General features: G+C 35.9%; 1 protein-coding gene across 4 annotated transcripts in view; it reads left to right on the forward strand.

The window, feature by feature from the left end:
- The window catches only part of GABRB2 (gamma-aminobutyric acid type A receptor subunit beta2), a 248,214-nt gene that overhangs the window by 65,174 nt on the left and 157,763 nt on the right, over positions 1-25,277 (forward strand). For all 4 annotated transcript variants that reach the window (XM_046000987.1, XM_046000984.1, XM_046000985.1 and 1 more), the window contains exon 5: positions 21,683-21,903. In XM_046000987.1, the coding sequence (XP_045856943.1) occupies positions 21,683-21,903 (221 nt within the window). The remainder of the gene's footprint in view (positions 1-21,682; positions 21,904-25,277) is intronic.

Below are 25,277 nucleotides of genomic sequence, written 5' to 3' on the forward strand. Positions count from 1 at the left end.
ATCCAAGAATAGTTGTAAAGAAATCATCCATGCAGGGGTGCCTGAGTGGGACAGTCAGTTAAACCTCTGACTCTTGATTTTGGCTCAGATTTTGATCTCAGAGTTGTGAGATCAAGCTCCCTGTTGGCTCTGCACTCAGTGCAGAGTCTGCTTAAGCCTCTTTCTTCCTGGGGCACCTGGGTGGCTCAGTCGGGTAAGTGGTTTACTGCCTTCAGCTTTGGTTATGATACCAGGGTCTGCCTTCTCACCAGGGAGCCTTCTTCTCTGTCTCCCTCTGCTGTTCCGCCTACTTGTGCTCTCTGGCTCTCTCTTTGTGTCAAATAAATAAATAAAATCTTAAAAAAACCAAACCAAAACAAAAAATTCTTTTCCTCTCCTTCAGCCCCTCCCCCACTTGCTCATGCATGCTCTCTCATTCTCTCACTCTCAAATAAATAAATAAATCTTAAAAGAAAAAGAAACCACCCATGCAAAAAAATGAAGACTGAATCAAATAACATGGGCGCAGTGATAACCAAATGAACATGGAATATGCTTAAATGAAATAACACTATGCTTTTTTTTTCATTCCCTTTGTCTTTGAGCCATAGTTTATGGCCATTTCTCAAGCTACATATCAGTTACATTTTTAAAGATTGAATCAGTTTTAGTATACTCTATGGGTGGACGTCATAGGGAGCACATTTCTTATAATTGTCATCCTCTAAGAGTGCAGCACTAGACTTGCCAGGTAGAGATTTTTGTTACTGGACATATCCAAGCAGAATTTGGGTTACCATCTGTCAGGGATTTGGGGAGAATGGATTCTCTCATTAAAGAGGAATGTTGGAATCAAAATAAAATCACAATAATCCCACCACTTTTAACATGTTCTTGTGTTTTTCTCCTAGATTTCTTTAGTCTAAATCATAAATATACATATATTTATACTATTTTATGCCATAATTTATAACAGCAACAACTTCTACCTTTCTATTTTAATATGTTTGCTCCTATAACATACTATATTAATTTCTTCTCACATTTTCCTTTGCAGTGGGCTTTTCTGAAGCAGAATTCTGAATCCAGGATTACAACATGTATCTGAGAGTTATTCACCTTAAATCTAGTTTAATCCATTTCAGTCCCATTTTTGAAGCAATAGTGATTCAATAATGAGATGAGATAATAGTCTTGTAGAATTTTTAACTTACCAGTTTTTTGTTTTTGTTTTCTTGGTTGTATCTAATTTTTATATAATTGAACCCTTCTACCCATTTATTCAGAATTATGTTTGAGACATAACCATGTGTTAGGTTCTCTATTCATCCCTGGAATACAGCAGGAAGCAAGATTCAGGGGAGGTTTGTCTTGGTATGGCTTGTAGCCTAGGAAAGAAAGAAAAATCAAGGGGCCCTTCCTAAATAATACAGAAACATCACATGTAAATAGGAATTCTGCTAATTCCTATTTGTTACATAGTCAATGAGTTTGAGAAATTCTATAATGAATTAGGTTAATAAGTTTCTTTATTCTAGGACTTCTCAGTAATAAGAAAATCCCAAAGAAAAAAAATAGAATGCATGTAGTGTTTTCCTAACACAACTGACCATGGCACACTTTCCTTGAGAAACGTCTTAGTGGAATATTGTTGTGTAGACATTGTGGCCAGACTGATGATATATATGAAAATTCATACCACAGTCAAGTAGGAAATATAATGAAATCTAGAGTTTCTGAAGTAAGAAAAGAATACTTGTTGTCTGCCTTTCAAATTTCTTCATAGGTGGCAATTAAACATGGAACAAAATGCTCAACTCAAAATAAAATAGTCTTCTCAAACTTCTATGTTTAATAAGACACATTGGACCAATGGACTTTTATACCAGAAGAATCTTTAAATATTTGTCACTGATCCACAAAGTATATTTTTTGAAGGAATTGATATGATCATGCTCATGCCCCTGAGGTACCACTTTTTAAAAAAAAAATTGAAATATAATTAACATACAGTGCTATATTAGTTCCAGGTGAGCAACACATTGATTAAACAATTCTATACATTCTATACGTTACTCAGTACTCACCACAATAAGTGGAGTCAACATCTATCACCACACAACTTTGTTACAATATCATTTACTGTATTCTTTATGGTGTACTTCTCATCTTATGGGGTACCACCTTTTTAAGACTGGAATTGTAGTTTTGACATTATATAGGGAAAGTTACTGTGCTAAAAATAGATTTGACAATGGCTCAAAGATCAACTTAACTAGTGTAGAGAAGGCAGTATCAGTATTAATGCACATTATAGGTGCTCCTTTCTTCCATGAGACAGCCTTTGAGATACTCTGAGATTCTTGAGATTCTTTTTTTTTTGAAGATTTTATTTATTTATTTGATAGAGAGAGATCACAAGTAGATAGAGAGGCAGGCAGAGAGAGAGAGAGGGAAGCAGGCTCCTCCCTGAGCAGAGAGCCCGATGCGGGACTCGATCCCAGGACCCCGAGATCATGACCCGAGCTAAAGGCAGCAGCTTAACCCACTGAGCCACCCAGATTCTTAAGGAGCATTAAGGTGAGGAGGAATGATGCTAGACTTGGAAAACTCTCACAGTAACTATGTTGCTATAAAGTCATCTAAATTCTTTTAATCAGGAACCAGTTCTACCTCATGGAACCAGAAGAAGACAGGGACAATAGCAGGTCTGGCAGGTCTCCTTTTATAGAAAGTGTATAGTTTGATTTTCTAAATCCCTGAAATCAAGGCACAAATGCACACATCATGAGTGACATTTTCCTGCTATCTTCCCACCCACAACTTTGGAAGGTATTTTAATGATTAATGAGAAAATTAGAAAGAGGTGAATCTTTGTTCATCGTAAAGCTGAGAATGGGGAGAAAGCACAAGATGGCATGGTCTGACCCCCTGTGGTCTGTCTCCACTTAGTCCTTATATGCATTTATGGTTGTGGGCAGGATTATAAGTTTCAGGATTTCAGTTTCCTTTTCTGTAAATTGTAAGGACTGGACTCCAAATTGAAATAGGATCTCCCAGCTCTAGGAATTGCACTCCCTGTGATAATTTGGGAACTTGGGACCATTGGCTGACTCCTGGCTCATTTGAACTATAGCCTGGGAAATAAGAATGACCAAATCATTCTAGTTCCAGAATATGAACTTTCAGTTTGGTATTAACTATTAAAACCACATCATCAACTTTGCCCTCAAACTCATTGAGTCAGAATGTATATGAACTTTAAGTAAGACTCTTGCCATAGGTTTATTATAAAAGTTCCTTGAATGGATTAAAGCTAACCATGTAATACCAGATTTGTAAACTGGGGGTTGCTGGGGGGAGGTGGGATTGGGAGAGGGGGAGCGGGCTATGGACATTGGGGAGGGGAGGCGAACCATAAGAGACTATGGACTCTGGATGGAATAAATTGTTAGCATGCTTCCGCTTTTGGTTAAGGTAAGATACTGTTCCTCTCTGTGGAAAAAGGATTCAGAAAACAGGCCTATCCTAAGTGAATATATGTGCCATATATAGAAGTATGCAACATAATTTTAGATTGCCATTTATATTTTCACTTTGGGGGAAGTCAGGAATTTATTTTGATGTACAACAGCTCCATTTATCATTGGGTCCTGGAGCATCTATGACAACTTTTTTCTCTTCAGAAATAAGTAAGTGTGATTATTAGAAAGAGACATATTGGAGAGAAAGTACCAAAAATGACTGTAATGATAACGTATTGAATTCCGTGCTGTTCCAAGTCCTTTATGTATATTAACATTAATTCTCCCTGTGATTCTGCCAGTAGGCTTCTTCTCCTGTATGGCCATATTTAATATGTGATTCTGTTCACCCAGTTGCCTTTAATTAGTTTTCTTGGAAAACTAGATTTATTATATAAGCTATTGTACTTGGAAACTGGGTCTGTATATTATACTTGTAATACATAGTATTTAATACACGATAATACATGACCGATAACCAAATATTTGGTTAAATGCATCTGTTGTTTAACTAGATGCAAATTTATGTCAAATATATATAGACTGTTTCATATTCACTTTTCTTCTCTTTAATATTTATTTTTCATGTCATATATCTCCTGTTGGGCATGAATGGAAATATACATTTACTGTTGATTTGAAAACCCAAATTGATAGCACTTTAACTTAGTTGATAGAATGTTTTTTTCACCATCTCAATATGCTAAAATGAGAAGCATTATTATATTCACCGTCAAACTATAAACTTTTTTGCATTTCTTAAAGGATGAAAGTAGCAATTTTTGAAATTTATGAAGTGTCCCAGTGACCCTAAGTTGACCAAGTTTATACTTGCAGTATATCTAATTTGCTTCAACATTGGTTTCTGACAAACATGTTCAAGTCCACTCAAAATCTTCTTTAGAATACACAAAATGATAAAGATATGAAAAAAGTTTTAAATTTGATGCCAAAAAAACCTCCAATAGCTATCCTACTAAGAATGGTTATTATTTGTTTGATTTGCTTACTTCAATAATAAAATACTGACCACTTACTTTGCACCAGGCACAGAAACACATGTACTCTTCAGTTCTTAGAAGAATCTTGCAAGACAGGTACCATTCTCTCCAGTAGGTGGAGAGGACTGGATGACTCCTCTTGTTGATTGCTGCATAGGAAGTAGGTAATCTAGTCATTGAAACTCCAGTTCTATCACAATCCATGAACTTCTACGTTCTCTGCCAGCTTTTGTAACTGACTTAACATAATAGTTTATTTCTCACTTATCGAACAGATGAGTGCATTTGTTCCTTTTTGAGCAGGCGTGTGGGATCAGGCACTCTGGTTCTTTCAATATATTGAGGGCTCTGTCATTCTCTGGGGTCATGGAGGGGTGAAAAAGGGCCGCTATGTTCAGGAATTAACACATTGTACTGGCTTGCATTTGATAGTCTCAAAGAGACAATGAGGAGAGAGTTGATGGGAGAACAGGGAAAAATGGTCCCAGGCTTAGCTTGATAAATCATTAGGATTATGAAGTGTGTGTGTGTGTGTGTGTGTGTGTGTGTGTGTGTGGCATAAAACCATAAATTTGTAATACTTGGAGGACTGCTTTGAGATTACCTGAAGAAACAGTCCAGTGTATTTGTGGTTACTCTGAATAGTGCTATCTTGAGCTGTTTAAATTTTCTTCATCCTAATGTTTACACAGTATTCAGATCTTCTATAATCTGCTTCCCGGTAATATAAACCAATAAGCATATTTTTTTTTAAATCTGAGACATATGCTTATACATCATGTAGGGCCAGACCTAGAGGGGGGTGTTAGGATGCACAATTTAAAAAGGATTGTCAAATTCTGACTCTACAGTCGCAGAAGTTAGATATGTAGGGGATAATCATACAAGAAAGAAGGATGCTACTTCAACCTCAGAAATCTTGGCCTGTTGATGCATTCAGTAGATACTAAGAATATCTGATGCAGACAGGGCAGTGGCAAAGCTCTGTGCCTAATGCCACTTTTGTCCCCAATTTTTTTTTTAATTGGCTTTGCCTCCAAAAGTGATCATATGCATTTCTGTTTCATCTTAACACATCAGGTATTCTCTTGGAAGCATTGACTAAGCATATTCTCTTTGTTCCTACCTGGGTCTGCAGATTGGCCTTCTCAGCATCTACAAGCTTGTCAAAAGTATGAAAGCAGTGATGTGTACTTATTTTAAAATGTCCTGTCTTTTTAATAGTGTCAGATCTCTTCAGAGGCTAGTGCTTCATAAAGAATGAGCCTGTCTCATGCCGGGCAGAACAAAAATAAGCATCTAAAATATTGAAAAGGGTCTATATAGCATTTCCTGTCTCTGTCATTTCCTCAGAATTTTCCCTTTTCCTACAAAATCAACTGCTTAGAATTGAAGGAAAAACTAAAATAGCCAGATAACATAGGATGAGCTCTACCCATTGCAAGTATGCGTAAATAAGGTAAGACAAACTTATTTGAAAGGACACGTAAAATGATGTAGCATAATTGCAATCAATCATGACAAATGCTCGTGGAATCTATGTGGAATATTTGTTTGCCTATTCCCTTCTCCCTAAAATCTCTTGCAAAGTTATTCTTTTGTAACTGGTAGATTAATGCACCATTGTAGGAAACTCCATGGGAGACCAAAAAACAATAGAAGCATCTTGTAAATGGTTTTATTTTGATGTACTTAATAATAATATGTACCACTGGTCAGTGTGCTGTATGCTGAAAATGAATATTTAAAAGTTGGTAATTTCAAAGATCATTTTTGAGACCAACCATCAGATGTATCATATCTGGTGAAAGTAGTAATTTACATCAATGATAACTCAATGAATTCGTTTGATTTGAAAAAATAATAGGGATGTAACTTCTGTTATTCAAGGTGAGTTATAAAAAATACTTAATACTGTCATGTCAAGTAGCCACAAATGCAGTTTTCCTTGGAGATTTTAAATATACCTGTATATCTCAAATAAAACTGTTCCTATTAACTTGATCAAACCAATCTTTCTGTATCTGTGTCCTATAGCAACAAAGACTTTGTAACATTACTTTTTCTTCTTTTTTTTAATTAATTATTTTTGTTAACATACAATGTATTATTTGCCCCAGGGGTACATGTCTGTGAATCGTCAGTCTTACGCATTTCACAGCACTCACCATATCACATGCCCTCCCCAATGTCCATAAACCAACCACCCTCTCCATACCCCTCCCAGCAACCCTCAGTTTGTTTTCTGAGATTAAGAGTCTCTTATAGTTTGTCTTCCTCCCAATCCCATCTTGTTTCATTTTTTCCTTTCCTACCCCACAAACCCCCCACCCTGCCTCTCAAATTCTTCATATCAGAGAGATCATAGGATAATTGTCTTTCTCTGATTGACTTATTTCACTCGGCATTATACCCTCTAGTTCCATCTGCATCTTTGCAAATGGCAAGATTTCATTTCTTTTGATGGCTGCATAGTATTCCATTGTATATGGAATATACACACCATATCTTCTTTATCTATTCATCTGTTGATGGATATCTTAGTTCTTTCTATAGTTTGGCTATTGCAGACATTTGCTGCTATAAACATTAGGGTGCATGTGACTCTTCGGATAGGTACATTTGTATCTTTAGGGTAAATACCCAGTAGTGCAATTGCTGGGTCATAGGGTAGTTCTGTAACATTACTTTTTTACTGAATACATTCGTGCAAAGAGGGAGAAAGAACAGTTCCAGCTTTTCTTATATATATATATATATATTTTTTTTTACAAAATATCATGTAAAATGTAGAAAGTTTACTAAATAACTCTATATAAATCTAAAATTATAAAACAAGTGAGTGCTTTATAAAATAATTCTTTATTTTTTGCAAATGGTAACTTAGCTAAGTGTCCCTAATATACTTTTTGTAAGTGAACAGTTCAGTAATATCAATGTATTTATTTATATTGTTATATCACCAGTCTCCAACACTCTTTCCATCTTGCAAAACTGAAACTATGTCCATTAAACAACTATACCTTTCTTTCTCCTCCCAGTCCCTAGAAAACACCATTATATTTTCTGTTCCTGTGAATTTGACCATTAGATGTCTCATATGAGCAGAATCATACATTATCTGTTTCTTTGTGGCTGACTTGTTTCACTTAGCATAATATCTTCAAATTTCATCCGTTTTGTAGCATGTGCCAGAATTTTCTTCCTTTAAAAGGTGGAAAAAACAATTCATTGTATATACCATGTTTTGCTTATTCATCCATTAATGGATATTTGGGTTGCTTTCACCTCTTGGCTATTGTGAATAATGCTGCTATGAACATGGTGGGCAAATATCTCTTAAAGATCCTGCTTTCAATTCTTTTTGGATATATACCCAGAAGTGGGACGCTGAATCATATAGTAATTCTATTTTTAATATTTTGAAGAGGTACCATACGGTTTTCCACAGCAACTGCATCACTTTACATTCCCACCAAGAGTGCACAAGACAATTTCTCCACATCCCTAATAGCACTTACTATTTTCCCTCCCTTTCTTTCTTTCTTATCTAAGTTGAGCATGCTTTAGTTTGCTGAAAATAGCTTTCCAATTGAATTATTTCTGAATAAGTACTTTACTACAGATCGTCCCCTATAGTTCCTCTGATTACCTTGGGCTTCTCAATAGTAACTTATACCCTCTGGCAAAACCAGAGCTATTTTAATCATTCTACAGGGTCAAAGGGAGTTGATGCAATCATCTTTGGTGTAAAATTGAGTCTCTGTATGTCTAATCAGGAAGACATGCATATATACACAACTTCGGTATTCAAATCTCAGAGAATTCTCAGAGATCAACGTTTACCTTTCCCCTTGAGAAATAACTTTTATTTGCCCACAATTGTTCTAATTTCTTTGTTCTTCTATGTAACCGTGTAGATAGCTAACTAGCTATCTAGCTAGAAATATAATTTCCTCCCTCACTTTTTGGAGTGGAGTAGAATAGAAAGCAATGTTGGGAAATGATGACTCAAAATCAAAACTGGCAGTAAGATCAGTGTTCTAGAGGCAGCTCATTATAGTACTAAAACATGGGATCCATGGCCAGAGATTTCCCTAACCAAATCATGACTTAGGAAATTACTGACTGAGTGGCATTGGAAAAATTACTCACATCTCCATGCTTCATTTTATTTTTTCTAAGATCTTTTAAATTTATTCATTAGAGAGAGAGAGAAAAGAGAGTGAGAGAGCACATGAGCTGGGGAGAGGGCCATGGGAGAGGGAGAAACAGACTCCCCGCTGAGCAGGGAACCCAAAGCGGGGCTCCATCCTAGGACCCTGGGCTCATGACATGAGCCAAGAGCAGACACTTAACCAACTGAGCCACCAAGGCAACCCTCACCTCTCCATGTTTCAAATGTGTCACTTGGAAAATGGAAATAATGAAACAATGATGATAATAACAGCAAACGTTTATAGAACACTTAATCTGAGCCAAGCATTCTACTAATCACCTTCCTTGGGTGAAGTTATTTGCTAATAGGGATTATGATTTACTTTGTTTTACAGAGCATGCTGGCTCAGGGAATTTAGGTAGCATGCCCAAAATCTCACAGTAGCTAGGAAGTGGTAAATCTATCCAATGCATAACTTATAGGGCTGTTTTGATGATTAATAAGATAATGCATGTAAAAAATGTTAGCCTAGGGTCAATGTTCAATATTAAAATTGGAGAAAGATAACTTACTGAGTAAGAAAAAAGACAAAATGATAGGGAACAAATCATACATACAAAGTATAATTTTTTTTTTTTTGCACTGTTTCCCTTTTTATTTATTTTTTTTTCAGCGTAACAGTATTCATTCTTTTTGCACAACACCCAGTGCTCCATGCAAAACGTGCCCTCCCGATCACCCACCACCTGTTCCCCCAACCTCCCACCCTTGACCCTTCAAAACCCTCAGGTTGTTTTTCAGAGTCCATAGTCTCTTATGGTTCGCCTCCCCTCCCCAATGTCCATAGCCCGCTCCCCCTCTCCCAATCCCACCTCCCCCCAGCAACCCCCAGTTTGTTTTGTGAGATTAAGAGTCATTTATGGTTTGTCTCCCTCCCAATCAAAGTATAATTTTGATGTTGATTATCTCAGGGTGAACTGAGTTCCCTACTCAGGGTGCATTCTATATTAAGCTGGGGACAGAGATAACCAGTTATACTGGCTTAGTTTTGTAGCCATCCTTGGACTTAGTCCCCTCATCACTGCAAAGGTTAGTCTGTAATAAAATGCAAAGTGAACTAAGCAAAATAGTGGAAGAGCTCATTATCTTGACCATGTGCATTTTAGTTTCACATACAAGGAAATAATCAGTCACTTCTGAACTTAGATTTCCCTTATGAGTGATCTTAGGTGCAGCTCTCATGTCCCGAATGTGTCTCTAGCAATTAGTCAGAGCTGCAGCCATGTGTTTCTTCTGAAATGCTCCAATTGAACATCTGGTGTGATGGCTTCTATTAAGTGGGGGCCGAGTTTTACTCCATTACATTCTAGTTTAGGAGGTTGAGAATGTGGAAATATTGCCATGACCTATAATTGGATCACCAATTTGTGGGCTCAGATGTGGAAGACAGAGAGCCTTTTAAAGAGCTAGCAATGTGGAAAGGGCTTTGTGGGAATATTTGTACTTCTTTCTGAGTTCTTTCTGCTTTGGATAGATAATGTGTCCTTCAGAAATCCTCATTCTCAGCCCTGGGGACTTTGCTAGTAGAATTAGAGGAGCTATAAAAAACTTAAAAAAAAAAGAAAAAAAAAAAACAGTAGCTCTGAGGGTATTGGAAACATGTGGGAAGGGAACAGAATGAAAACTCACTCTCAAATGCCTGTGGGTGGGGAGAACAAATCCTTAGTGGATTCAGGAGTAATGATTGCTAAGAGTTAAATGATCAGAATTGGAAACCCAGAAGGACTAATGAAGAAGTAGAACAAGCTTTATTTTAGTGTGTCCATGAATAAATATTTATAAGACACCAATTATGTTAAAGATGAGATGCTCAGGTCACTCTGAAGAAATGATGGCATGGTTTCTGACTTTGGAGAACACAGTACAGTTTAGCTGGAGAGGTTACCCCCCTCCTCTAATTAACATCACAGTGGGTAACAGTTCAATTCAATGATGCTTAGGGTGCTACAAACCACTGCATTAAAGGATTCAGAGGACAAACTTGGGTAGTGGCAGAGGGAGAAGTGGGAGAGTCCTCATAAATGCTTAGAGAATGGGTCGGAATTGGGAAGGCAGACAAGGAAAGGTACAGGGAAAAGAATGAGCTAAGTGGAAAGTAAAGATCTGTTGGGGAGGTAGAAAAGTTTAGATGAAACAAAAAGTTCAGGAGAGTGATTAGTTGCAGAAAAGTGGAGACACCACCCTAGAACATCTGAAACTCAAATTCTGAAAACTCTGAAGCTCTCAATTTCTCTTAATTTATTTTGGATGAGGAAACAGAGATGCAGAGAGATGAAGCGAATAGAACAGACCTTAAAGAAGAGTTTGGAATTTAAAAACAATGGAGTCTCTTTGAATGCTTTTTGGAAAAATCCATTGACTCAGACTTGCACTGCAGTATGCTGTGTGTGTGTGTGTGTGTGTGTGTGTGTGTGTGTGTGTGCGTGTGCGCCTGTGTGTGTGTGTGTGCGTGCACATGTGTGTTCATCTCCTCTGAGTATTAAACAAGGAACAGATATGAAGCCTTTGCATTAATAATGAAATTTCCTAATGGTTAGTATGAGGAAAACAGAAGTTAGTGTCAGAGGAAGAGTCTGGGATCTCCTCTTTCAGTATTCAGGAGGAAAATTAGGGATGGACTTTCACTTCCCAATGACGATTTAACTGTGAATTTCCCTGGGGTGCAAAAATGGTTTCTGACCCAAAGATGTTACTTCTCATGTGATTTTGGATAAAATCCTTTGATCAATACAGAGGAGTGTGTATTTTGTTAATAACAAGCCAAAAGGCTGAGAATTTTTCATTTATGACTACATTTCCTTTTCCTTTATGCTGATCTCCAAAATATGCAGAAAACAAAGACATATTTTTAATATTAGCATCTATTTTTATAATTTAATTCAACAAGGAATTATTTATTTATACAGTTTTTGTTATAGGTGTGATGTGATATGTGTGTGTATATAAGTATACATAAATGGAATATTGCTCAGCTATCAAAAATAATGAAATCTTGATATTTGCAATGATGTAGATGGAACTAGAGGGTATTACACTAAGTTAAATAAGTCAGAGAAAGACAAATACCATAGGATTCACTCACCGGTTGAATTTAAGAAAAAAAAAACAGATGAATATGAGAAGGGAAGGAAAAATAAAACAGGATAAAAACAGAGAGGGAAACAAACTACAAGAGAGTGTTAACTATAGGAAACAAACTGAAGGTTGCTGGAGGGGTGTGGTGGGGACCTAGGGTAACTGGGTGATGGATATTAAGGAGGGCACTTGATGTAATGAACATTGTGTATCATATGCAACTGATGAATCACTAAATTCTACCCTGAAATTAATACATGATATGTTAACTAAATTGAATTTGCATAAACAAAAAAATTTATATTTATAAAACAAAATAATATAGATTACAAAAAGAATTAAAAATCTCCTGTCATCTCACCATACAGAGATGCCGCTGTTAATATTTATATTTCCTTTTAGACACTTTTTCCAAATATGTATATTTATATAATTCAAAATGGGATCATATTGTGCATATTGTTTTATAGTATTCTTTAAAAAACAATAATTATAATAATATGTTGAGAACATCTATTCGTGTCAATAAATATTTTTACAATGTTATTTTTAATTCCAACATGTATTCCATTATATATTTGTATTCTCTTGTATTTACTCAGTTCCATGCTGATGGTCTTTATTAATTTTTTTGATAATCCAGCAATAAGTATTTTTGAGGAGATAAATTTCTGTGCATTGTCTTTCATTGTTTCTCACATCTTTTTTTTTTTTTTTAAAGATTTTATTTATTTATTTGACAGGGCAAGACACAGAGAGAGAGGGAATGCAAGAAGGGGGAGTGAGAGAGGGAGAAGCTGGCTTCCCAAAGAGCAGGGAACCCAATGCAGGACTCCATCCCAGGACCCTGGGATCAGGACCTGAGCCAAAGGCACACGCTTAACGACTGAGCAGCCCAGGGGCCCCAGTTTTTCACATCTTTCAGTAGCTAGTTCTTGTATTGTTACTCAGCTAAACTCTTTTTTAGACATGAGAACATAGTGATAAATAAATTCAAGAAAGCTTCGTATTTTCATGGAATGTACCTTCCACTTGGGAGAGATGAAAAATAAAGTAAGCCAATAAATAAATAGAATTAGTTGAAATAAAATGGTTGGTGCTATAAACATAATAAAAATGGAGGATGTGATAGGACTGCTGGGATTGAGAGTACAATGGTCAGGGAAGAGCCTGCTGAGTAAGTTTGATCTTTGAGTTGAGCTCTGAATCCCAAGGAAGAGCCAATTAGACTCAGGTACATAGCTTTTCCAGTTAGTCAATTGTTAAGACAGCGTTTGTAAGGCTGAAGGGGGTTGGGTTATTTGTGAAACAGAGAAAAATCTTAAGTAGTAGATAAGCTTAGTGAGTTGAGTGGGGGGAAGAAAAGGGGTAATAGGAGGTGAGATCAGAGAGGCATACAGAATCCAGGTCACATGGGATCTGGGAGTAGGTTTGGCTTTTATTCTAAGTGCCATGAAAAGCATCTGGATGCTACTAACCAAGGGAAATGTGAACAGATTTTTGTTTCTACAGTCCTGTGAAGACAAGGGCTATAAGTAAGGAGACAGTAATAGTGGCATTACACTTAACTCACTGATATAGTGTGATTTAAATTAGATTCTTCATACTGGAGACAGAAAAGTAAGAGATTTATGTTAATTGTAGATAAAGTTGTCAAAACATACTGCTTATTTTCTACAAATATCTCTAGCAATGTAAATATCAGAGCAAAGGGTATACACAATTTAGACCTCTGTACATATTCCCAGGTGTTCACAAGGAAATCTGTACCATTTAACAGACAAAGGTAGTTGTACCATTTATCAGAAAGTATGCACAATATTGTCTACATACACAGGACTAAGAAACATTCTTTGTTCTCAAGGAGGTGAAGGCTTAAGATGTTGAGAATGCCCTTACTATGTACTTACTGTGTCTTCCTATGATATTTAATTAAGTGTTAATTTCTAACTCAGATGTAAAGTCTTTTCTTTCATACAGGGATAAAAACAGAAGCTATTAATTAGGGGAATAATTTAGCATCCCAATCTTTGAATTCAATCTCTTGCATTACATTTTTTGAAAATAGAAATTCCAAACAGAAACAATGAAAAAATTTTCTAAACATGACCCAAACTTAAAGACTATGCGCAGAATGATAGTAAAAGTGATAAATGTGCTATGTTGAACAAACTGTCATGGAGTTTTATTGACATGAAATTTGCATTACATTTAAATTAAATTAAAATTGCACTCATGGTTCCTAAATCACAGATTATAATGCCTTAAAAATTATTTAATTAACAATTATTAAATTATTATTTAATTAAATCTGTCTTATAAAAGCCAGAAACTCAGATTCTTAGCTCAAAACCTCAATTTTGACCTAGTATAATACATTAAAGGAAAATAATAGATGATAGTATATTAGGCACAGTTGTCATTTCAGCAAGAGGTAATTGAGATAAAGCTAAAAATTTTATCATTTTTTGCAGGTTTTCCTTTAAAATTTTTATTTTTTATTTTTCTATTTATTATTATTTTAATTTTATTTAATCTTATTATGCTGTTAGTCACCACACAGTACATCATTAGTTTTTGAGGTAGTGTTCCATGATTATTTGCATATAACAGCCAGTTCTCCCTGCGATAGGTGTCCTCCTTAATATCTATCACCATATGAAAGCCTAAACAGAGAGAGAGAGAGAAAGAGAGAGAGAGAGAGATCTGAAAATATCTAATTTTGGAGGCAAAACTATTATCTAGAAGATCTCAAGAAAAAAGATTAATCACCAAAGCTCAATATTTTAGCAGAGAAGCAGCAGTTATTGTCAAGCTTAGAGATTGCAGTTCCATTAAGTAAAGCAAATTAAACAACCCACACACTATCAATGATGAAAATAAGCCTCAAACCCTGCTCCTTGAAAAAATAAACTGTTAGGTGTCCTTATGTCCTCAGATGGCAGAGTAAACACATGTGAAACTAGCCCCCTTCCTTACTCTTTGTGCTCCCAAAAGAAAACTACGAAAAAGGACATAAAGGGGTGGGCAGTGATATAATTGCATTTACATTTTTTTCTCACATACATAGCCATGCTTTGAAAGAAGAAAGGGAAAGCTCCATTGGTTAGAAAGGATGAGGTGTCCAGAGAACAAAAAAGCATATGGAAAACCATAGGGATGTTTGAAGATAGAAAGAATGCTGAAGCTTTGTAATTGAACAGCAAATCAGGCCCTTGTATGAATGTAGACCATTGTATGAATGTAGAAGTGTATGAATGTAGAAGTGCAATCTGCAGGCTTGAGACAGGATGAGATGCGCACCATACCTGCAGGGTGAAAATCTGTAGCTGAGAGCAGGATCCAGAACAATCTCACTGGTTTGTGGAAGGAGGAGGTAGACAGAATGATCCTCAAGAAGATAGTTCTCATTATTTAATAATAAAGCACATTAAATGGCTTATGTTGGTATATACTTCTTTTGGTTTGTCTTACAAATAGTTAAGCATTATCAACAGGTTGAATACATCAATTCAGGTTGAGGTGAATGAAGAGAAATAGAAATTTGGAAAACATGCAAATGATTATACTCATTATAGAAGTCAGCCTAATAATCTTACTGCTTTTGCAGTTCTAAAGTGTCTACCCCAAGATATTTATTTACTACAAAGGAAAACATTAACTTCCCGGTGAAGAAGCCTGGCAAAGACAACCTTAATCAGCTGTTCAAGATTAATATCACAAGTAATGTGACTTAATGCTTCTTTAGTGACATTCTTGCCCAAAATGTATAAACAATCTGATCATAAGCATGCATCAGACAAACTCTGAGAGACATTCAACAAAATAAATGACCAGTATTCTTTGGAAGCATAAATCAAAGAGGAACTGCCACAGACTGAAGGAGGGTAAGGAGCATAAAAACTAAGTGCAAGGTAGTATCTTGGATTGGATCCTGGAACAGTAAAAAGACCTTAGTGAACAAATGGATGGTGTTCTAATAATGTCTATATTTAGTTACTAGTATTATATTAATGTTACTATCTTGGTTTGATATTGTTCTATGGTTTTGCAAAATGTTACTTTTAGAGGAAGCTGTGTGAAACTGTACTGCATGTTTCAAAATACAAAGTCAAGATAAATATAGAAAGAAATATAGAAAGAAAAGAAAATAGAAAATTAAGAATGTTTTATCTATGCCTATATCATTTACCTATATCTCTATCTGTATCTATATCTATCTTGATATATCCAATAGTAGGTGGTAAGCACTCAAGCAGAAAAATGTTCAGAGAGCATGGATAGGCAATTTGCAAAATAATAAACTTTAAAACAGTTAAGAAATACACACACAAATTATTTCATACTATACATTTTCTAGAAGAGTAAGCCAAAGAAACAGAAAAAGTTTGAATCTTGGTTATTAGAAAACAAATTACAAAGATAGCAAAAAACAAATATAAGAAATAGACATTTAGAAGATTTTTAAGTGATAGCATGCATTTGAACGCAAAATCAGTAAAACGTTACTTAGAATGGAATTATTTTATCGCTAGAAACAGCCTTAGGGGCTGCTTAGTCAAGCTCCCTCATGGTACCAATGAGGAATTGTTGAGTTTAGTGGGAGTCTTTTCAGCCCATCCTGATGGGGCTGTTTGTCCCCTAGTATGCACAGAGGAGACTTATTTTGTAGCATAAGTCTGCTTTTTCCCCACAGATGTCAAAGCAGTTTTGTTTACCCTAATTTCTAAGTTAATTAACTTTAACTGTTCTTCTGAGTTGAAAGCTGGTGCAGAAATATGAGAGGATACACCCAAGGTCACAACAGAGGAAAAAATCTAGGATATGAATGAACCTGTATGTGTCTGACCCTACAGACTATGTTGGGTTTTTTTTTTTAATTTTTTTTTAAATATTTTATTTGTTTATTTGACAGAGATCACAAGTACGCAGAGAGGCAGGTAGAGAGAGAGGGGGAAACAGGCTCTCCACTGAGCAGAGTGCCCGATGCGGGGCTCGATTCCAGGACCCTGAGATCATGACCTGAGCTGAAGGCAGAGGCTTTAACCCACTGAGCCACCCAGGTGCCCCAGTTTTAAATTTTTTAAAAAACTTACTTACATAAAAACACACTCATTCTGGTATATAGTTCCATGAGTTTTGACAAATGCCTAGGTCATGTAGCTGCCACTGCAATTAGAATGTAGGACAATTCTGTTACCCCAAATCATTCCCTCATGCTGGCCTTTTGCAGTCAACCTTTCCCCCATCTGGAATCCCAGGGGACTATTAATCAGCTCTTTGCCTCTATACTTTTACCTTTTACAGACTGTTGTATAAATGGAGTCATTTAATATGTATCCTTTGCTTGTATTTGTATTTGCTTGTATCCTGTATTTGAAAAATATTGATAATGTGGCATATATCAAGAGTTTGTTCTTTCTTGTTGCTGAGTAGTATTCTATTACATGGGTGTAGCAGTTTGTTTATCTCTTCATCTGCTGAAGATCATGCATCCAGATGGCCTCCAGTTCTGGTGATTACTATAAAGCTGCTGTAAATATTTGCACGCTGGAGTAAGATTATTAGGTCCTTTGTCAAATGTATGTTAACTTTATAAGAAGCTGTCCAACTGTTTTCTAAATGGCTGATAATTTATATTCCTACCTGCAACAGATAAGATTTTCAGTTGCTCTGCATCCTCACCAACACTTGGAATTGTCAGTTGTTTTCTGATGTTTTTATTTTAGATTTTTTTTTTCTTTTTAGGAGGGGGAGGGGGCTAGGAAAGAGGGAGAAAGAAAATCTTAAGGGAGTTCCATGCCCAGGGCAGAGCCCGACACCAGGCTCAATTCACAGCCCTGAGATCATGACCTGAGCTAAAATCAAGAGTCGAATGCTTAATTGACTGAGGCACCCAGATGCCCCTTATGTTAGCTTTTCTAATGGGTGTGTTATAGGATCTCATTGGAGTTTCTAATTTGATTTTCCATGATGACTGATGATGTTTTGCATCACGTCATGTGCCTGTTTACCATTTGCATTTCTTCATCGGTTAAGTTTTCACATATTTTGCCTACTTTTTATGGGGTTGTTTGTTGAGTTTTGAGAATTCTTTATACATTTATATATTCTGAATATCTTTCCATTGTCAGATACGTGATGGCAAACATTTTCTCCCAGTCTGTGGTTTGTCATTTTACTCTGCTAATAGAGAGTTTTCCATGGAGCATAAGTTTTGAATTTTGTTGAGGTCCAGTTTATCAGTATTTTGTTTTGTTATTTGTGTTTGTCGGTTTATATTAAAGTCTTTGCTCAACTCAAACTCATGGAGAATTTCTTATGTTTTCTTCTCATAGTTTTATAGTTTTACATTTACATTGGAGTCTATGTAATTGAATTAATTTTTGTATAAGGTATAAAGTATGGATGAGGTTCTTACATATTTGTTTACATATGGATGTTCCTGTTGATCTGGACTATTGGTTAAAAAAATTGTGCTTTCTCTAATCTCTTGCCTTTGCATCCTTGTGAGAAATCATTGAGCATATTTGTGTGGGTTTGTTTTTAGATTCTTTTATTGTTAGATATAGCTTAATAATGAGTCTTGAAATCAAATAGAGTCCTCCAGCTTTGCTCTTTTCTTTCAAAATTGTTTTGTCTAATCTCATTTATTTTTGCTTTTAACATAAATTTTACAATCAGCTACTGCATATCTAAAAAAAAAAATCCTGCTTGTATATTGATTAAGATTGAATTTAATCTATAGATCAGTTTGGGGAGATTGACAACTTAATATTTTTCAGATCCAGGAACATGGCGTATCTCTCCATTTATTTGCTTTGGACTTTGTGTGTTATGTGTTTAATGAGATAAAATAGGGAGAAAAAATTAAAACAAATAATAAACTCAGCAATGGAAAGGTCTTTCTTCACATTTTGATTCCCTCTCTAATCTACATACTATTCTTACTTTGCATAGCCTTGGTAGTTTTTTTCCCTTTTTATTTTTTTTTTCTTAATTATTTCCAGGATATTTAGTTGTAATTAGTGAGAGATAGCCTGTAGTGGGCTTACTGCATCTTTTTCAACATTCGAAGTCAATTAGTTTTAGTTATGATTATCTAAGTCCTTCTTGCATGGTGATGCCCTAGATTGAGAAGCATCCAGAAGTGGTTTATTTGTTTCTGTTTTTGCTTTTCCAGTTGAATAAACCAATTGTGAGACAGCTTTCAAAAGGTGGGGTTGTTAAATGTAAGAGATACACTTTTTTATGTGAATGTTCAAAGGATTTATCTTGGGTGGATAGAGTGTTCGGGGAGAGGATGGAACACAGAACCACTCTTTCTTTTTAAGTCCAATAATATTTATTTAGACTCAGGAGTTTCTTTTACTCTTGACAGTGTCATTGATGAGACATTTAAAAATAAATAAAGTGATGGCAATGTGGGGGGTTTGGGAGGTAAGAAAGGAATAAATGAAACAAGATGGGATTGGGAGGGAGACAAACCATAAGAGACTCTTAACTTAATGTCACAAAACAAACTGAGGGTTGCTGGAGGAGAGGGGTAGAGAGAGAGTGGTGGGGTTATGGACATTGGAGAAGGTATGTGCTATGGTAAGTGTCGTGAAGTGTGCAAACCTGGCGATTCACATACCTGTACCCCTGGGGCTTAATAATACATTATATGTTAATAAAAAATAAAATTAAAAAAATAAATAAAGTGAAAATTGATGCAACAGCAGACTTACTAGAGTCTGTCTGGGTGCATTTCTTAGCAGGCTTTGCCTTGCTGACAAATAACAGGAATTAGCATATAGTATTGGTTATCACAGTGGTACCATTTATTTAACCCCAAAGAGAATACAGTTTTTACATCCAAACATATCTCAGCTTACTCATAAACCCAAGCACCTTCCAAGCAGTATTATCTTCTCTAAATCTTAACAGGATTTATGATCAAAGAAGTATAAGTAGCTTTATCTTCTAATAGAGATAAAGATCAAATTTTCAATTTTATCTCCAAGAATTGGAAATTACAAAATGTGTTCTCTTAAGTTCCATATAAATTACCTATTTGTTTATGTCCTACTTTTTAGGGTATAACATATGCTTATGCAAAAAATGTATCTGTCCTTTTCTGTTTTTTTAATTATAAGTCTAAATGGTTGTTTTTACTATAAATCAAGCTATTATTCTAGAGATCCTCATACTAGTTTCTTATGAAAGCTGAGGATTACAGAGCACTTCAAAGCACTAACTAAACTGATCCATTAAAGGAAATTTTACCCACCATTATTTGATAGAACTTGAGGATATTAATGTGTCTTTTGTTAGAATAGAGCTTTGATTCTATACCTCTCATTCAGAAGTCAGCCTACCCTGACTTCTGAATGAGATCAGTTTGTAAGTTTATGAAACAAGTGAAAATATTTAATATTTTTGCAGAGGGATTGTACTTTTCCTATTAAAACTGTTCAATGTTATTAACAGGTAATATATTACAAGTTATATTTTAAAATTACATAACCAAATTAGCATGTATAAATCTCAATAAAGGTTGGAAAAACTTAGGGACTTCACAGAGATTGAGTTGTGTATCTTATCTACAAAAGTATACAGATATGTGCAGAAATCCAGTAGGTGTACTTTATTGGATACCCATTCATTCATTCATTCATTCATTCACTGTTTGTGCCCTAGGACTATGCTAGCTCTCAAGATGATTAATACATGATTCTGGTTTTTTCAAAAGCCCTCAAGTAGAGCATTGTGAACTGATTTCAAAGCAGAATGGTAATTATCTTTTGAAATGATATTTGGTCTTTCATTAAGTCATTCAAATGAGGGTGAGAACAATTACATTGTACCCATAGGCTTCTAATGGATCAAACATGTCACAATATATATATGTAAATGCTTTATTCATAATATATAGCTTTTTGTAGTTTACAAATTGCATTTAAGTTATACATTTGTCAACAATCTTCTGCTTAGATCAAGTATGTATTAAAAGTCCCATTTATAGTTAATGGAACTTAAGCAAAAGACTGTAAAAATTTACATGCTAGAAACAATTGAGAAATGCTGAATCTGGGACTTCAAAGCCAGTGCTCACTTTGTAACAACTCATTGTTTCTCAAAAGCTAAGAGCCTCCTGATGATTCAGAATCCTGGGATTAAAATTCTTATGAAATACTGACTATGCTAATATTATTTAGCCAAGAAGCTACATAAGTCTCAGTATAAATGCCACCTCTCCTGAGAAATCCCCCTTGATTAGACTGGTTAGGATTCTCTTTGACAAACTCTTACAATTATTACTATAACAAATTAACCACTTTTTTAAAAAGATTTTATTTATTTACTTGATGGACAGAAATCACAAGTAGGCAGAGAGGCAGGCAGTGAGAGAGAGAGAGAGGAGGAAGCAGGCTCCCTGCTGAGCAAAGAGGCTGATGCGGGGCTTGATCTCAGGACCCTGAGATCATGACCTGAGCCGAAGGCAAAGGCTTTAACCCACTGAGCCACCAAGGTGCCCCAATTAACCACTTTTTCACAATTGTATTTGTATCCCATCTAAAACAATTTTACATACCCCACTTTGGGAAAGTCTAGTTAATTCAGTAATTATTGCTTACCGTCTTTCTTCCTAGGTACTATATAATAAATTTTACCAGGATATACTCTCCTCATTTCCATATTTACAGTGCTTGCCATAGTGCCTGACAGACACATAGTGGGTGTTCAGTTAGAAAGGGTTTAATAAATTAATATTTGCCTATATGTGAATAGTATGTTTCTAGTGTGTGGTTGTGTATATTTTCTTTTCTTATGAATAATAAGATGTTTGCCTATCTCCCAAGTTTGTGTACAAAATAACCATTTTCTTTTCACATTCACAGGATTATACCTTGACAATGTATTTCCAGCAAGCCTGGAGAGATAAGAGACTGTCCTATAATGTAATACCTTTAAACTTGACTCTGGACAATAGAGTGGCAGACCAGCTCTGGGTACCGGATACCTACTTCCTGAATGATAAGAAGTCATTTGTACATGGAGTGACTGTCAAGAACCGCATGATCCGCCTGCATCCAGATGGGACGGTTCTTTATGGCCTCAGGTATGTAGCATCCATTTCAAAATTGAATTTTTCCTGAATGAAATAGCTGTTGATTTTTATGGGAGGACAATATTGTGCTGTTTTCCTTATTCCTCCCTCAATTCTATCATAAGCAGTTAAATCTCCTATCCAGTGGACATCTGAGAGCTTAGGGGACCATGTTTACAAAGGGACTTAGCCCTAGCTAAGAATAAGTTTTTCTGAATTATTTTCTAATATCAGCTGCTGATCCTAAAGCTGCTTTCTTTAAGGAGTAAGGATAAGCAATCAAAATAGCTGAGATATAGGACTTCCTTAAAAGGGAAAAAAATTGTTGGATGCTGAATACTTGTTTGAGTATGGCAGATGCTCTGCTTCATAAATTGCTTGTAAGCTGCAGGAATTGGGTCTGGTCCTCTGATGACAGGAAGGCTCTTTGTGCCTTCTTACCCTCCAAGGAGCAATCAGACTTGCAAATAAATAAAGTCATTATCCCACATTTATTAATAATAAATTTGTACTATTCAATGTACTTTTATGTCAGAAAGTAATTGTATTGCTCTGCTGTTAACGTGAGGCTGAATTGTAAAGTAAGACAGCTGCTTCTTTTAAAGTTTATTTTGTATTAGAAGCAATAGCTGGTTTCCTGCAAGAAAACAGAGAAAAAAAGATAGCTATCTTACTCTAAAAAATTACATTATTACAATATAAAGGATTCCTCTGTGTTATCAGGAAGAAACTCTAAACTCTGAAACATTCAAATGTCTCTGATCAATTCTGTTTTGCACACATGTGTGCTTACCTTATCATTATAATGATGGTAGTAACAATACTATTAACCATTTTTTAGGGGTTAGGGGTCAGATATGGAGTTAAATGCTTTCCATGCATTGTTATAGTTGATCCTTACAACAACTTCATATGTTACAAATGGTTATGATCTTTATATTTAAATGCAGAAACTGAGGCTCACATCTAAAATCACAGAGCAAGTTAGCTACAAAGAAGAGATTTTAATTCAGATCTGAGTTCAGAGCCACAGCTCTTAACCACTACACTGAGACGCTTCTCACTTCCACATATTTCTTGTCTGTCATGTCTTGTTTTCATTGTCTGATATATTGTGTGTCTGACTGGCACATTGTCTTGGGTGCTTATGAACCAGCTTTTTTGTTGATCATATTTTTAGAGAAAGTGGCATTTGGCTAACAAGGGAAAGTGGGTGAGGGTGAGGCATGGAGAAGGCACGTGTGTCCTCTGTCAGCCACTGGAGATAAGCAGATGGATTGGATATGGGCAGGGCTCACATAGGTGTCTTAGAAAAAAAAGAGAAACAGTAGAGAGAGAAATTGGCAATGTCGAAAAGATTCCACGCAAGTGGAGGACTTTGAAAGCACTAATGGAAAGGATTGTGTTAATGGATACATTGTACTAAACTTACCACTTGGAATGAACTATAAAACATTTAGAATCACAAAGACCTTGATAAGAGTGTGACCATGCAGGCTGTGGGGGAGATGGGGGTTCAAAAGAAACAGTAGGTCACACTTTTTAAGAGTTAAGCACAGAGAATGGTTAGAATCCTGAAGAAGGCAGAAGGAGGCATAGAAGTAATACCCACTCAGCAGTGAATGAGGAGGAGGACTGGCAAGTGGCAAGTTTTGGCTAAACACCAGACCCAGTGCTGGAGGCATTTGCTTAGCAAATCACTTAATCTGCACAGAAGTCATGCAGAAATTACCCTGAGCTCTTCCCATTTCCGTGGAATACCTACCTTGAAAGCAGAGAACAAGTTGTATTCTCCTTGGTAGACCCAGGCCTGGCAAGGGACCTACACCATAAATACGCTCAATAAAGATGGTAATTCTGAATACATATATGCAAAGTTGAATGGATGGGAAAATCAACAATCAGGATGTTTTTGGAATTGAGAAGGAAAAGAGAGGACCAGTATAGATGAAAAATATGGCTTCTTTATGTCATTATATAATCAGACAAAAACATCGATGACTGCTCATTCTTATTTTAAGCCCCACTATTTGACACTGCTGTAACTAAAACTTACAACAATATGAAATCGTCGCTCTCCCTCCCCCTCTTTCAATAAAGGATTTAAACACATCTGACATGTAGGAAATTAACATTACTAGACAGAGAAGGTGCATGAATTATAATCATTCTATCAGCTGTATTGTTAATTCTGACTTTGAAATTGATAACAAGGTTTTTCAGGAAATTTATAAGTATCCTTATAAAAACTTAGTTTTTACTGACTAATTATAGAATTTATAAGTGTCCTTATAAAAATTTAGTAAGTTTTTACTGACTAATTATAGAATTTTTTTTTTCATCGCTAGAAATTTAATGCAGACCACACATATTCTCTTCTCAACTCCAGGAGGTTCATGTGCAATATATAAGTAAAAGGAATTTAATTAAAATTACCATTGCTAGGGTTGACAGCACCTATTCTCTTTTCCTACTTACCCTTCAACTCCTCTCCCATTGAGATTCACACACATTGGCAGGGACAAGGGGGCCAGAGAACAGAACATTCAGAGGATCTGAGTAAGCTTCTTTTGTAGGGTTTACTTTAGTGAAATGTTCAGGTATTAAAACGTAAGAAGGAGAAAGTAGTATGCATTTTTAATGCCTGTTTAATTTTTCTTTTTGTTTTAGAAAGGGAGAAGGTGGGTATGGCCAGAGAGAGAAGGAGAGAGAGAATCTTAAGCAGGCTCGACGCCTAGTGCAGAGCCCGTCGCAGGTTTCAATCTCACAACCTTGAGATCATGACCTGAGCCGAAATCAAGAATCAGACCCTTACTTAGCCTACTGAGCCACCCAGGCACACCAATGCTTGTTTAATTTTGTCATTGGTATATAGGTGTTCATTGTGCTGTTCTTTCAATTTATCTGTAGGTTTAGAAATTTTTATGATAAAATTTGGAAGAGGAAAAATGCTATGTTTCAGAGACCTAGGAATGTTTGATTCTAATATCCAGGAAATATCATTCAAGATTTAAAAGTCTGTAGCCAGGAAAAGATCTTTCTAATCTCTTAAAGATGGAGAATATTCTATACATGACATCTACTTTCAGGAGCTATGTCTGAAAAGGAGGTCACCTCATCTCAAAGGGTGTGTGGCTTAGAGCATGGGGCCCATCCATGACCATAGACAACCGGGCTAAGCCATAACCCAGGAAGGAGTGGTCAAAACCCTTCAGTTACAATCTTGATAACCTCTTTATGAAATCAGTTGTCCTCCTACATGAGTGACCCTTTGTGTCTGACTGTACACAGCAGGAGCTCTGAGTACACTTACGCTGATATATTGTGTTTGGAAATCAGGAGTTTTGAGGATGGCAACATAGCAGCCACTCAGCAAACTTGCATTA

Source organism: Meles meles, chromosome 3, assembly GCF_922984935.1.
Source record: "Meles meles chromosome 3, mMelMel3.1 paternal haplotype, whole genome shotgun sequence".
Lineage (NCBI taxonomy): Eukaryota > Metazoa > Chordata > Mammalia > Carnivora > Mustelidae > Meles > Meles meles.